At 46.2% G+C, this 14961-nt stretch overlaps 1 protein-coding gene across 1 annotated transcript; it reads right to left on the reverse strand.

Moving 5' to 3' along the window:
- Window positions 1–718: 718 nt before the first annotated feature.
- On the reverse strand, window positions 719–14235 carry si:dkey-91i10.2 (uncharacterized protein LOC555224 homolog). Its single transcript, XM_040148860.1, has 6 exons — window positions 12572–14235; window positions 7049–7250; window positions 5465–5675; window positions 3539–4128; window positions 2297–2442; window positions 719–1976 (listed from the first exon to the last, which is right to left on the reverse strand). The coding sequence occupies exons 1-6, from the start codon at window positions 14233–14235 to the stop codon at window positions 1142–1144; spliced, it is 3648 nt and encodes a 1215-aa protein (XP_040004794.1). The 3' UTR covers window positions 719–1141.
- Window positions 14236–14961: the final 726 nt, after the last annotated feature.

Consider the following 14961-nt stretch of genomic DNA (forward strand, 5'->3'; position numbering starts at 1 on the left):
GTTGGTTGGATGGAACAAGAAATTCAAAGACTGTCCTTTGGCTCTGGGAATTCGAGATGGCCATTTTACCCTATTTGCGGATATTTTTTTTAGATCAAAAAACAAATATAAATACATCTGTCCCGAAACCCAAGGTTGAAAAACTCACATTTGACTTTACCACGACTTTGGCATGTTGTTAACACAAAGGAGGTTGACTAGACTTCTCACAAACTGCCTTAATGACACTAAGGTTATCTTAATTCCAATGAGACCTCCTTAGCTTTAGGATGATGAGGGGGGAAGCTTTAATGATGCCAGCAAACATGAAACAGATTTGAGACTTCAGTTGAATCTGCCTCACGAAACACAGAAACCCAGCGCGCACTGAAGCAGGATAAACACCTGAACGGCAAAGGAAAAATCTTGGGAAATTAAATGCATATACAGCGGCTACTTATTTGGAAACTGGCAGAGATTATTGCTGTTCCGTGAGTTCTCATTTAAACACAGTGATACAGGAGGTCGGTTCAGCCTGTTAAGAGAGGCTCTGCTCGACTGCATCGCTGGCAGTGAAAGTTGCTCTACCGCCAACACACAGTAGAGGGCGGCGCACAGACAGGAGAGGGCAGTGACAACAAACAGAAACCACTGAACAATGCTCTTGAACACATCTCCACCTCTACATACCAAAACAACCCCCCCACCCCCCACCACTGTCTTGTATAAAAAAGGACATTACAATTTTTCTTCTTGCAGTCAGTCATGTTCAGTCATGCGATTCAACAGACACACCTTATTTACTGAACACACAACTCTCTGTCTCCAAGAGCAAACAGTCTTTACAATCAAGGCTGACGAGCACAGCCCAAGTTTTTTGGTTGTCCAAGAATCTGATATTTGTTTTTCTGTAACGGCTTTAAATTAAATCTTTTTATGTAATTTCATGACGGTATGGTGCACTTATAGCTTTGTAAGAAAAAAGTGCTTTATCTTTCTCTTACCCTCATGGGACTTTGAGAAAGATTTTTTTTTTTTTTAAACTAAAATTTCACAAGTTATAACAGTGGTGTCACTCAGACATGATTCTTGTGGTCATCGGATTTTGCAGTAGAAGGATTCAGGTTATTTACAGTGTAACAAAGGTGGGGGACAGGTGGTCTCAGGAGCGGGTCTGGTTTGTGTTGATCATGATGTTGGGCAAAGCATTGCGTCTTTTCCTCCAGGTGCCCAAGTCTCGAGCGTATCTCTTAATCTGATGGAACCACTGCTGGGTGCGAGATTTGTCCGAGGCGCGGAAAACAAAAGACTCCCGTCGAATATCGAGCACCTCAAATGTGTCCTCACAGTCTGGATCTGTCGACACCACACAGTTCCCCAGACGGATGGGCTCTCTAAGCACTGTGAACTTCCCGCTGCTTTTGTCCTTGATTAGAACCAGCACTCCATCGCGAATGCTCTCTCCACCACCCTCCCCCTGATCTCCCCGTGCCCCCAGGTCGGTGCCTTGTCCCGGGGCCTCACCTGCCCTCTGTGTCCTCACCATCAGCAGACTCTGAACGTTTTGGAACTTGAGGGCCTTGCTGCCCTTCTTCATCCACTGGCCATCTGCCGGCTGGGACAACTGGAGTGGTCCCTCCATGACGAAGCGTGTGTTTTCTCTCGCCCAGCCCACCGTCTTCATAGACACCTCTCGCATCTCGATGTTGATCACTTCCCGGTTCTTGCGGCTGTCGCGGCGGAATGAGCGGAGGGACCAGGTGACGCCATTTCCCTCCTGCTTGGTCTTCATGTTGATGTGCTCCAGGTGGGACTCCACCCGACTCTTGGCCTCACGGAGACGTGCATAGTCGGGGTGACATTCGGGAGTGACCTTAATGATGCGGCTCAATAAAAGCGGGTATTTGGTCACGCGCTGGAGGGGCGCCATGAGGAAGGAGCGCAAGTTCATGCGACGCAGTGCTGTGTTGTCGTTCTGGGAAACATCCAGGAAGATTCTGAAAAGAGAAACAGAAAATTAAGATGAAAATGGAGAGATTCTTACAGTCTGTGAATGTCCTGAGAGATCTCTTAAAACGTTGATTAATGGGAATCACAGGACAGCCTAACTCATGAGTGTTCTGTGGTCCTGTCTAGAAGTTTGAATCATTGCAGCTCTACTCTCAAAATAGAACTTCTCCTGAATTAGTAATAACCCCCTGTCCTTTCCATTAAGAATTACACAGAATAGCTGTGACAGGAACCCGTGAAAGCTCCCAGAGTAACTTTCCCATCACATAGACCAACAGGAAAATGAACACTTGTGCTTTGTGTGTACCGGAGCAGCTCTTTCTCCTTCTCCAGTGTGTTGAGCATGTTGACTGAGGTGGACTGCTGCAGGCAGTAGGTCTGAAAGGCGGGCAGCATGTTGACGAACTCCAGAAAGATCTCGCCTATGTACACTGTCAGCAGATCCTCATCTCCCTGAGGCCAAACCACATGAGAGAAAATGGTCTAGTCAGTGTTCAACTCATTTACGTCTTGCATTTGGAAACAGTCTTTCTTAGCAAGTCATTGATTATTGTGTCTAAAAGAGCTGCTGGTACAGTAGTATTAGTTCAGCCGGCAAAAATTGTGTGAATGCAGATTACGCACAGAGTTTATATTTGGCTCTGACCTTGTAACCTCCCGCAAGGATATCCAAGCTCAGCACAGCAGTGACAGTGGAGAGAGGTCAATATAGACTTCCAATCTCATCAAAAATTAGTCTCAACATACATAACCGACTACCGCAATGCACTTTTCTCTGACCTTTCCATGAGAGCAACTAGTGGTCCTCATTAGTTCCAAAATGCAGCAGAGCCCTTCCTAGATTTAAGAAGTTCAGTCATACTTCACCAATCCCATCAGTGTTGCACTGCAAGCAACAGCCAGTTCCACCACCCTCCTTCTGACTTAAAAACCAGATTGGCTCTACCTTATATATCCCACCTTACTACCTTCATTAAACTCTTTGTACACTGGCAATTTAACGGTTCCTAGATTCAACAAAAAAAAAACCTTCGGCAGTAGAGCCTCTGCTGTTGTTGTTGGAGTGCAAGTTTTTAGGTCAGGCCCTGTTGAGATTTTGAAATCTAGACTTAAAACCCATCTTCTTTCTCTCTGCTTTGGTCCCTTCTAGTTTCACTGGTTGGGCAGACATTACTCCTACTTGACAAGTAGTACCTTTTTATACGCTCTTAACATTTTTAACTGGGATTCAGTCTTTGTATGTAAACTTGTGAGTAAACTTGTTGATTGGATGCGTGTAGAGAGTCCTTGGGTTATGCTGCATTATAAATAAACTGAACAAGATTAAATAATCTCAGATTTTTTTCAAAGCTTTGTTAATATGAACATCTTTGCAGTGTACTGTCTGTATTGGCACTCAAAAGAAAAGACACCATTTAATAGTTACAGATATGTAACCCTGATGATGACTTACGTAATACCAGTAGGTGCTCAAAGCTGAACAGCATTAAAAATCAGCAAAATATGACAACCTTGTGTGTGTATGAGAGGGTGAAAGGGGATGGGTCACCTGGTCAAAGGCCTGGTCGATGCTGTCCTGCAGGTGTTCAGTGAAGCGGTCGTTGACGTCTATCAGCTCCTGAACGTTACCAAACACCACGGTGAGTTGCTCAGCTGTCAGCAGCCCGGCGCTCTGCATGGGGCAGTAAAATTCCTCTTTGATGATCCGCAGGTCCTCGCCGTAGCTCGACTCTGTGTTCAGAAACTCCAGGATGGCCTCTTTGCGCTCGGTGCGCAGCTTGGAGCAACGTTCACACATGCGCTCCCCTCGGTCTTTGGAGGCCCCATCTCTCAGTCCACAGTCCGGGCAGGGTCTCTGGGCCTCCCAGGCTCTGAGGGAAGCAGATGGTCTCTTCCAGGTGCGGGATAGCCCCGGGCCGATGCCGCTGTCCACCCGTTCAACCTCGGCTCCCCGGCTTCTGCGGTAACGGCGAGGCTCGCTGTCCTCCTCCTCCCGCTCATCACTGAGACCCACCACACCGCTGTCAGCACTCAGACTGCTTATGGTGCTCCAGCGATGCTGCCCGGACCGAGTCACCCCCAGACTTGCTTGACGCTCCTCACCAGGGGGCTCTGAGCGACCGCGAATTGCAGCTGGAGCTGGGGAGGTGAAGACTCATTAGTGCTTATTGATTTAGTCTCAGTCTTTGCTACCCACACTGCTTGGAGACACACACACACACACACACACCATCAATAGCACCCTCCAAAATGAACGCCCATTTGATCCGGACTAGTCATCACCGGCCATGTCAAAATGAATAAACTATTATAGATATCATCTTTCTCCAGGAATTAGATCTCTAACCCTCCAGTCAAGGACTTAACCTTTGTTGGCAATACATTTCATGTCAATATCATTGTGTGTGTGTGTGTGTGTGTTCAAACGGAGAGAGATTGAATGTGTTTGCTGAGCTGCTTAGACAAGGTTTCAAATGTTTCATTCAAACACCTGGTTCATTGTACAGATGCTACACAGATGTTAATTACGTATCAGTATGAAACCACTCGATGATCATTTTTTAGGTACTGAGGAAAAAACAATTTTTAGTCCATATCCCTCTTATCTGCTGGAAAGAGCAACAAGGTCACCATTAGCATATGCCATATTGATTGACATTCTGTGGCCAGCATCCAGTGTCAAGCAGCCTCTGTTGATAGGGAAAAACGCAGTATTAGCAGTGTATATATACTATGTGTGTGTGTGTGTATTTGGTGGGGGAGGTGAAGAGAGGGTGCTAAGGCCAAAGTCTTTTGAGATGAGCATGACACTAAGTTGCATAAGAGATGTCAAAATAAATGCAGCTCTTAGTAGCCTTGATCTTTGAAAGTGCGACGGATCGTAAAATTGCCAGCCTTAGTTGGAGGTTCATTCGCAATTTAGGGTGATTCACCTTCCCCGATGAGGTGAGGGAGATGTAATGAGGACATGGAGTTCTGTACAAGTCCAGGGATTTATGGATAGACTGTGCTGGTTGTAGTTCTCCACAGGAAGGAAGCATCAAGTCACAACCACTGATACAAAGCTGGGAACAAAGCCGGTTTTTGGACAAGCTCAATTTATTATTACTCTGACGGGGCCCATAACATCAGTGGGAATGTGTCTAAGTGGTTATGTGTTAAGATGTATTGACTTTATGCTCAGAGCGTGAGCGTAAATCATACTGCCCAGGACTTTGAACGGTAGTGACTGCGCTCGGGATGACCATGGGCTGTTCTAATAACTAAGACACGTCAACTGGACTATGTCCCTTGGATCATTTGGACAGTGAGTGTTTTCTAGTTTTATAATATTACATCGCAACTTCAGTTTTGTCATAATTTTTCCAAGGCTGTTTAACAGTAATTAAAAATGTAATTGATTACATACAGGAAACATGTCAAACACCTTGACAAGAACAAAGTGACACGGTTGTCACACGCGTCATGTACTCACCGCTGTCTCTGTCTCTGTCACGGTCTCGGCGATGGCCGTGGAGTCGGGCGGCAGCAGCAATCTTCATCTCCAGCTGTTTGCGCTTGGAGGCGTCGGCCGGCATGGGGTCGCTGTAGTGGGGCCGGAGACGGCACTCGCGCTGCGCCCTCACCGTCTCTGCCAGCTCATAGGCTGCGTCCGAGCTGGAGCGCCTGCAGCCCAGACCGGTGTGCTGCCGGGTGGAAGGACACGTGTGTCAATCAAACGGTGCCGTTTCTATAGCGACAGATGAAAACGGGCAAGGCTCCTCGGGGAGATAAGGGGAGAGTGATGGTGAGATAGAAATCACAGCTTGTGTGTCTGTGTGAGGAGTTCTCATGAACAATGTCAACATGTTTACGGTCATGACATCATTATATAACAAGTCTTGGTTATCTCTCTGATCCCAGCTTGTAGAACTGACAAGAATCCAGATTTCATACTGAGCTGCAGCACTAAGCGTCTGCCAAGTCTTGTAAGAGACTCTAAACACAAGGCCACACGTCCAAGAATCTTGTCCTATCACAACTTGAAACCACCCGGCCTTGAGGATGAGAGATGTCCCCCAAGTGACAATTCAAAGCATCTCCTGGCTTTTTTTGCGGTGAAATGAGGAATTCTCAGACACACTGCAGGATTCTGCATGGACAAACACTCCCCTCGTGGCTTTTAAAACCCTTTTACGGCCTATCAAGCCCCTGAGAGTTGACCCGAGGTTGAAAGTTCAAAGGTCATCCCTCTGACACTCAGCTCCTCACCCTAGGGGCATCACCCATATCCTTTGCATTTGAGGATATTGACTCTACAATGATTACCTCCCTAAATGTTGACAATTCTCTGACAACTACACAGCTGCACATGACTGAAAGGCGCAGGAAGGTTTTCACCGCTCTACACCAGAAGGCAATATGATATACAGCTTGCAGCAATCACATAAAAACTAAGGAGAATAATTCATGTTCCGCTGAATTATCAAACAGCAGCCCTTACTTTAGGAATGCAGAGGCAGGATCCATTGTGGATTCAAAGCCCAAAATTAAGAGGCAAAAATCCAACGCACCTCGACACCTGCTCTCTAAACTACCTACAGCCTTGGAGCATGCAAGCAGGATGCGACTCCATGTCAGTCCGGCTTCGTCTGTTCTGCAGATGCACAGAGAGGTGTACAATGCTAGCTGCAGCTGAGGCTGGTGTCAGGCTGCAGCCAGCCAGCAGATAGGAGCCGCGCAGCGAGCAGGAACGAAGCGCTGAGTTACCAGCAGCCCGCTGCTGGAGGGGGGCTTAATCCCCTTTTCACAGCGCCCTCAGACGTCGAGCTGTTGCTGGAAAACAGAGTGCAGCATGCTCGCTCTCGTCTCCACAAATACCCCTGCATCAGTGTGTGTGAGTGATGTGCATGTGTGTGTGTCGCAGTCCCCTTGCTCGTCCCTGCCATCCTTGAATTCCAATGGATCTATGTGTTTCTGCACATTACGAAGCAACGATGAAAAGCGGCGAGCGAAGACGCGCAAAGACGACACATTTAATACCTAAAACGGAAGAAAGAAAATGAAAAAGAATCCTTACGCATTCTCCTGCTTCCTCTCTTCCTCCTGCTCCTCCTCCTGCAGGCGTCTCATCGCCAGCCTCAGCTCCGCAGGCCGTTGCCGACGTTGCCATGGCAACGGCGGAGGGCTGACAGTCGGTCGAGGGGGCGGTGATGTCACAGCCTCCGTCCCGGTCACCTGACAGCCTGACGGGGGCCTCGGCGGAGATGTCTGCACTGCAGCTGGTGGAGAGAGGAGGAGATGGAGGCACAGAGGGGGAGAGAGATGGATGGAGAGAAGGGAGGGAGTGAAAGGGAAGGACAAGGGGAAGAAGGGAAGGCACAGAGAGGGAGAGCGAAAGGATGGGAGGAAAAGGAGGAGGAGGAGGAGGGGGAATCGGGGGGGAGGGCAAAAGCAGGATGTGGGAGACAGGGAGTAAAGGAAGAAAGAGGGAAAGTCAAAGGAGGGAGAAACGGGGGAAGAGGAGGGTTGAAATTATAATTCTGGCAGAGCTCACTTCTCCTTACAGAGCCGCTGCCATTCATTCCACCCAATTCTTCCCTCTCCAGCTCACATGCCTCTCTGCTTCCTGCTGCATCTTCCTCTATCCCCACCCTCCTGCTCTTCCATTATCCTTAACCCCCACCAGACCACCAAAATCAATGCCTCTTCTCTTCCTACCACCCCCCAACCTCAACCCCTCTTCAGGAGGACAGTAATTAGACACATCAGTGGAAATTAACACCTGAACCCGTGGACCCCAGGGACACTGCCTGCACACAACCACACACAAACACAGAGGCATCATTACTTTTCCTCCATTCCTTTGTCTGATAACGGGGCATCCATTCTTGCAGCACACAGCCAACATGGCACCTGAGACACCCCACAAAAGCGCACAGATAGTGACGCGCACACTTCAAGCCTACATTAAAATTACAGCACACTAAAAGGTGCACAAATGCATGCCTGTGGGGACTGCGCGTTTGTACGAGGGGTGTCCTGGGGGCCTCGGGGTTAAGACGCCAACCATTAACCGTAATGTGCTCGACTTACGTCCGGCTGGGGACCTTTGTTGCATTTCATTCCTTGTCCGTCTCTCTCCCCTCCTTTTTTCTGTCATCTCTCTACTGTCATATAAAGCCAATAAAGGCACATACTGTGAGTGCTCCAAAAATAATTTAAAGTTTGTGGCAGACCAGTCTCTCTATTTTACTTAAAGCTGCATCGATTTTTTGGACACTTGAGGGCAGATTAACATCACACATTACAAAACCTACACTTTTGTAAACTAGATGTTTTCTTCACTAGCTTCATCTCTCTGGCATTCGGTGTTGGGCAGGTTTTTTTTTTTTTTTTTGTTTGTTTTAAATTAATTAATTAATTTTTTAACCTGAAAACAGCTGCACTTCTGCATCTGAAAACACTGAGGCTGAACAAAACTATAAGCTACAAGAGGCTAAAACAGGAAATCATTTCCTGTGGGTTCCTCAGCGCGAGTGACCCATCTTACATTACATGTAGTCATATTGATCGGACAAGCTTTAAAAGTGACGCATACATTATTAACAACAGGAACTACCAACTACATATAGTATGTTGATTCTTTTTTTCAAGCAATGGTGAGTTTCATGCTCCGACGGGCACAAGTGCAAAATATAATATCCCTGCCATGACTGCGAGGAAAAAAAAAAAACCCCTTGTTACAGCAATTTTAGAGATTATCATATTTTTATTCAAATTAAATGCATTTGTTGGTCTTCATCGGCTCAGCAAGTTTAATAGGCCCAGTGGTCGAAACCCATAACCAAGTCTCAACAATGTCTGGCTTCTCTGTAAGAATGAAAGACTGTCAATTCCTGAAATGCTGACTTTTTCTTTTTTTTTTTACAAAGTGATGTATGTAAGCACTGAGGGGGCTGGTTAGGAGCAGGTTGGCTTAGTGTTGATCATGGCAAGGCCACAGCAGTAGCTACACATAAATGTGACATTTAGTGTTACTGGCTCCTGTGCTTGAATATAATGTTGCAGGTCTAATGTTGCACGTTATCACCTCTTTTCTCTTCTTTCTCGTCATGTCCACAGTATTACTACCTTGTTATCACCAGTTAAACTGCTTTTGTTACTGTGGACACTAAACTATTATGGTGTTTGGTTTATTTAATATATGGTTAACTAGATATTATTTTCAGTCTGTCAACTACTTTTTCGATTAACTGACAAGTTAAGTTTATTAAATGTTAGGAATTAGTGAAAAATGTCCATCATCAGGTCCCAGAACCCAAGGCAATGCCTTCAAATTGCTCATTTTGTCCCAAACCCAAAGATATTAAATTTACACTGATATAAAACTGAGAAAATCAGCAAATCATCACACTTGAGTTGCTGCAACTGGCAAATGTTTGCCTATTTGTTGCTAAGTGACTTAAACAATTAACTAATGTATGTCAATGCACTAATAAAGTGTTTGCTCCGGCACTAGTTTTAACCTCTGCTATTATACTGTGTGCAGTTTACTTTTGCCTATTATGCATCCTCACATGTCCCTGTGGCGACTTAACACGAGGTCTCATTATTCTAATGGTTCTTACATAACTCTGTCCGTTCTGAGCTCTGTCCCTGCCCAAGCCCGTTAAAATGCTGAGCTCTTTCAGGACTAATAATTTCTCAACGTCCCTCTGATGTTCTCTGGCACTTCGACATTCACACATATTTCACACTAAACTGCAGGAAACCCTGGCAACCTGTTTCATTTGGCATTACATGCGTAATCAACAAAGCTGACACAGCCGATCAAAGGTTTTCAGATGTCCAAATTAAACTGGTGCCAGTGTGTTGAGAAGGCAGATATAATTAATACAGTTTTGAGGATTCAGCTCTAAAGCTTCCAGTCGGTTTTCACTTGGACAAACTGTCGTTAAGGGCCTCTACATCACAGTATTGGCTGTCAAACCTCAGATGATGCATGGGAAGTAATAACCTACAGCCTAATTTATCAGGAAGCCACTGTATGTGATAGATCACTGCTCAAAATGGTGCAACGTGACACTTAAATTAGACCGTCTGTCATTTTCACTGAAGCATATATCACTTCAATGGATTCAACATATTTCCCTTTCAGTGTTTGCATCTAATAGAGACAAATACACTGAAAACACTAATTATAGTGGATACATGCCTCTCTTAAATGCTACACAAAACTGTTGCACCTTTACTGCAGTATACAGTTAACTCAGTGGCACTGCTTTAATACTTCACTCTATTTGTAGCCTATGAACCCCCCAGGTGTAAGAATATGAATATTACTGTAATAATGCAGCCCGAGCTACATTACGCTCTGTATGCAGGTCTGGCTGCATTATACTCTTAAACAAAGAGACTTATTGGTGGAAGGCAAACACCTCAGGGTGCACAGATCACACAGAATATTGTCATGTTTAATTAATAAATCTTCAAGTATTAAAACATTCACAGAGCCTCAGGTTGATTTAAATCACAGAGGGAGCGCAAAGTGTGTTCCATTATGGCTGCTTTTTGAACATAAAAGATAAATCCGCTCGGGATAAACAATGTTGAATGTGAGCTGCTTGAGCTCTTACTGAGCTCTTTGAGAGGACTGAGTAGCGCTGAATTGATTGAGAGACAATTAATGAACAGTTTTGGTAATCAATTAATTGTTTAAGTGATTTATCAAATTCAAAACACTCTCTGGTTTGAATTTGCTTTTCTCTCTTTCTTTCTTTCTCTCTTTCTCAGAGTGGGTTTTTCGCCACGCTATGTTTTTGGTCGATCGAGCGCTTTGGTTCCAGAATGAAATATCTCTACAGCTATTGGATGGATTGCCATGAAAAGTTGAACAAACATTCACAGTTTCCAGAGGATGAATCCTAATGACTGTGGTGATCCTCTGACTTTTCCTTCAGCACCAGCACGAGGTTCACATTTGTGGTTTTTAGCGAAATGTTTCAACGATTATTGAATGGCTTGTCGTGAAATTTGCTGCACACATCCATGTTCCCCTCTCGATGAATAGCGATAACTTTGGCGGTGCTCTTACTTTTCATCAAGCACCATCATCATTTGGTTTATGATCAAATACTTGCCAAACTAATACCATTCCCGTCAGCTTCAGCTGTACATTGTGTCATTCTAATTAGCAAATGTTAGCGTGCTAACATGCTAAACTAAGATGTCGACCATGGTGAACATTATACCCACTTATCCTCAGCATGTTAGCATTTTCATTGTGAACATGTCAGCATGCTGACATTAGCATCTAGCTCAAAGCTGTGCCTGAGAACAGGCTCACGGATCCGCAAGCATGGCCGTAGACTCGTCTTGTCTTAGTGTTGATCGGCTAACAAGTCATTTGAAGACATCCCCTTAGGCATTTTCACTATTGGATAGATTCTATAGATTAATTGTAAAAACAACCTTCAGTTGCACACCAAGACTGCAGCTCTAGACTCACACATACTGAACATGTGCTGTTTATACACAAAGTCATGCACAGCAGTTATTTTTCTGCTGCCTTCATGCAACAGAGCTTCAGACATCCATCATCCCTTCTAGCAGTGCAAACAAAGGAGCAACAGTCAGTGAAGAGTCCTGACAGGCAGGGAAAGATTATCTCCCATCAATCACAGCCTGCAGGGGGGTGGAGTTTATCTTCTTCAGCTGGCCTTATCCAGTAGGTCCTCTGTGTTCAGGGTCCAATAAAGAAGCCTAGACCTAAATGACACCACAGTGCTGTAAAAAGAAAAAAACAAAAAAAAAAACACACACCCTCCTATTGTTTGTCCTTGTTCAGAATGAACCACAGTGGACTGAAGCCTGTATTTATTTAGCCAACAGCTGACACTGACAGAGAGACGAGAGACAGGCAACCAGCGCGTCTGTAGGGACGGTGCTAGTCTTCCAGTCCGTCATGCTTCAAGCCAGCCTCCCGCCCACAATCTCGTCTGCAGAGCCAACCCTGTTAGCTCCGACAGCTGTTATCACAATAACTGAGATAAAACGGTAGCACAGCAACACACGCAGGCTTAAACAGACGGACTCACATACACCAATACGGTGCTCATGCACCGCAAAGCACATACATGAAAGTGTGCTTGCATGCGCTTCTTTGATAAACACACACACACCTCTACTACTACAGGGCTCACATTACTGTATGTGTAACATGAGATCTCATGTCACCATCGAAAACATTAACTGGATTTAAAATCAATAAACTTATTGATAAAATACTCAGGTCTCATTGTGAGTACAATGCAGCACAAACAGAGAGAGAAATTAGAAATAAAATCAAAGATCCTTCGTTTTCGTTTATCTACCTGGGGCTGGTTTGTATTCAAAGGTGGAGTCCAACAAAAATGACTTTCACTACTCCACTTTCATCATGGAGTTGGTGGGAGAAGTATTCAGATTCTTTGCACAAGTAATAGCAGCAATACTACAGTGTAAAAGTACTCAGTTACAAGTAAAAGGATCTGAATACTTCTGACAATGATACAGACACACCCCACTCCACCCTCTCCTCCTGTCCCCATCCCAGACTAACCTCTTCTTGATGAGGTCCAGTGCGGAGCCAATGAGGCCATCCTTCATCTTATAGATCTTAGCTCCGTAGCTGGACAGGTCTGTCCCCTCCAGAAGGAGGGCTGGGCAGCAGCTGGAGGGCCGTTCCCAGTTCTCCCTGCTGGGCGGGAAAGGAACCGACCCAGCTGGTTCCAGACTGCTCCTCCTACGCCTGCTGCTCCCATCATCTCCCCCTGCGGCGGGGGCTTTCACCTGGGCTGAGCTGGCCAGGGGCTGCAGGGGTGAACGTGGAGACGGGCCTGTGCGGATGGGAGAGTATGTGCTGGTAACGGAGGTGGAGGAGGAAGAGGGATCTGCGGTGCTGTTACTGTTCACAGTGGTGGAAGGAAATTTCTCTGAGGAGCTGATGATCTGCAGGCTTTCATCACTGCTGCCTGTCCTTTCACTTGTGCTCTTGTCTCCCTCCACTTCCTCAGGGTCTGCTCTCTGCTCTCTGTTTCCTTTAGGAAAACCTGAGTGTAGGACAGTCTGATCAGAAGGAGGTATCTCATTATCTGATGCTCCTGCATCCTGCAAGTCAGCCTCAGGTTTTCCAGATACCACAGAACCCGCTGTGAACTCTTTGCTCTGCTCCCCCGCTTTCTGCCTCATCCTCTTAAACTCCTCAAACGTAGGGATATGTAGACGTCCCATAGGAGGTCTGCGGCACTCGTATGCACAATCTGATCCATTCCTGTTACCTGCAATGTTGTCTGTTGTGCAGGATGTTTTAACCGCTTTTGGGGTGGCTGGGGAGCTGTGGAGAGTGAGGTTGGGGCTGCTGTTCTGCCGCCGGAGCTGTAAGCGCCTCAGCACCTCCTGCTTGATCTCCTTGGGGCTGGTGATGCGCATTGTGCACAGGGGCCTGGAACCAGCGCCTGTTGAGTTCACATGATGCACACCCTCCCTTTCGATGGGCGCAGTACTTGGGATCACCTGAGGCCGCAATGGGAGGGGCTTCATAGGCTCAACCGCTGATCTCGCACTCTGGAGGCGGAGTTTCTCCCTCAGGCCTTTCCTCGCATCCCATTCGTCGACGCCACCTGGAAACAGCAATTGGGGGAAGAGCGGTAGGTCCTTCCTGGGCAGCCCATGTCGGGGGTAAAATGCCAGGCTTTCTGGGTTGGGTACCAGTCCATGGGCCCCCACTAAAGATCCATCTGGGGGCCCGTCATACCAATGGCTAGTGGATGTATAGCGTAAAATAAACTCACTATCCATGCTCCTGTAGGGGGCGGCACTGAATGCACACAGGCCAGAATCTGCCACAGTGTTCCAGTTCAGGTTCTCCATACTCCTGTAAGGCCTGCTGCCACTGCTTCCTGTGTGGATGCAGGAGCCCGGGGCCATCCCCTGACCCAGCCCAATCCCCAGAGGGCCCTGCCTGCTGGAGCAGTACCTCAGCCCCAGGTTAGTGAGCAAGGTGCTGCTGTTACACCTGGCCATGAGAGGGTAGTGAGGAACGCCGGGTCTGTGTCGGGGGAAGGAGGACAGGGGCTCAGGGGACAGGGGGAAGTTGGCGATGCAGGGCTCCATGTCTAGGACAAGGTCGAGGGGAGAGGTGCAGCCAGCAGGAGAGCCGGCGGAGGCTGCGGCAGAGGAGGTGGAGGGGTAGTCACATGGTGGTGGAGGCTTTACGTCTGGCATGGCTGTGGGCTGAGCGAGCGGCACTCAGACACACAGTCGGAAGGTACGACGATCTGCAGCCTGCAGGAACGAAAACAGAATGTATGAAGATAAGATCAGAGATACAAAGTCGACACAGACCTTTATGTAGACAGCAACTGAGCCTGTTCTGTCACTATCAGTATGTACAAAGAAAACAATGTAAGCTGTGCTTATGTCTGCACCAATATCGCTATGAAACCTCAAGCGTTTAACATCTCAAACCCTTGATTTTACTCTTAAAAAGGACCATACCACTGATTTTGCAAGTTCTAGCCAATTTACTACAAATAACTTTGCATCTCAGTGAACGATTTTTTTTGATGTATTCTCCCAATTTTACATTAATTTCTGTGTTTCATGAAAGTGAATAGCAGACTGTTAAAACTTGCTTGTTGAGCTGTGAATATCAAGTCGACATTAATTGTGGTCAATGTTACACTATTGTAACATTGTGATACAGTGCACAAATTCTTGATGATTTGATGTTCACTGAGATGGATTACGGGACACCAAAAACTTTAACCTGAGTAACATACATTGAAAAACATCTCATTTAAGATGCTATGTTTTAGTGGCTGCCCCATTCAATCAAATAGAAAGTTTTCAGATTTATTTGTGCATCGTTTCATGCACACACACAGATTCAGATTGTATATGTTTGGCTTCTTTGGAAACTTCTCTATTCAAATAGAATTTGAAACTTTG

The sequence above is a fragment of the Xiphias gladius genome, chromosome 16 (assembly GCF_016859285.1).
Source record: "Xiphias gladius isolate SHS-SW01 ecotype Sanya breed wild chromosome 16, ASM1685928v1, whole genome shotgun sequence".
Taxonomy (NCBI): domain Eukaryota; kingdom Metazoa; phylum Chordata; class Actinopteri; order Istiophoriformes; family Xiphiidae; genus Xiphias; species Xiphias gladius.

What these genes read in the sequence shown, in the direction of transcription:
- si:dkey-91i10.2 (XM_040148860.1), bottom strand. Translation starts at nt 14,235, where the DNA reads ATGCCAGACGTAAAGCCTCCACCACCATGTGACTACCCCTCCACCTCC. An exon ending in CTGGACCTCATCAAGAAGAG is followed by an intron (nt 7,251 to 12,571) that starts GTTAGTCTGGGA and finishes TCTCTCCACCAG; the next exon opens with CTGCAGTGCAGACATCTCCG. An exon ending in AAGGAGAAAGAGCTGCTCCG is followed by an intron (nt 1,977 to 2,296) that starts GTACACACAAAG and finishes TTCTCTTTTCAG; the next exon opens with AATCTTCCTGGATGTTTCCC.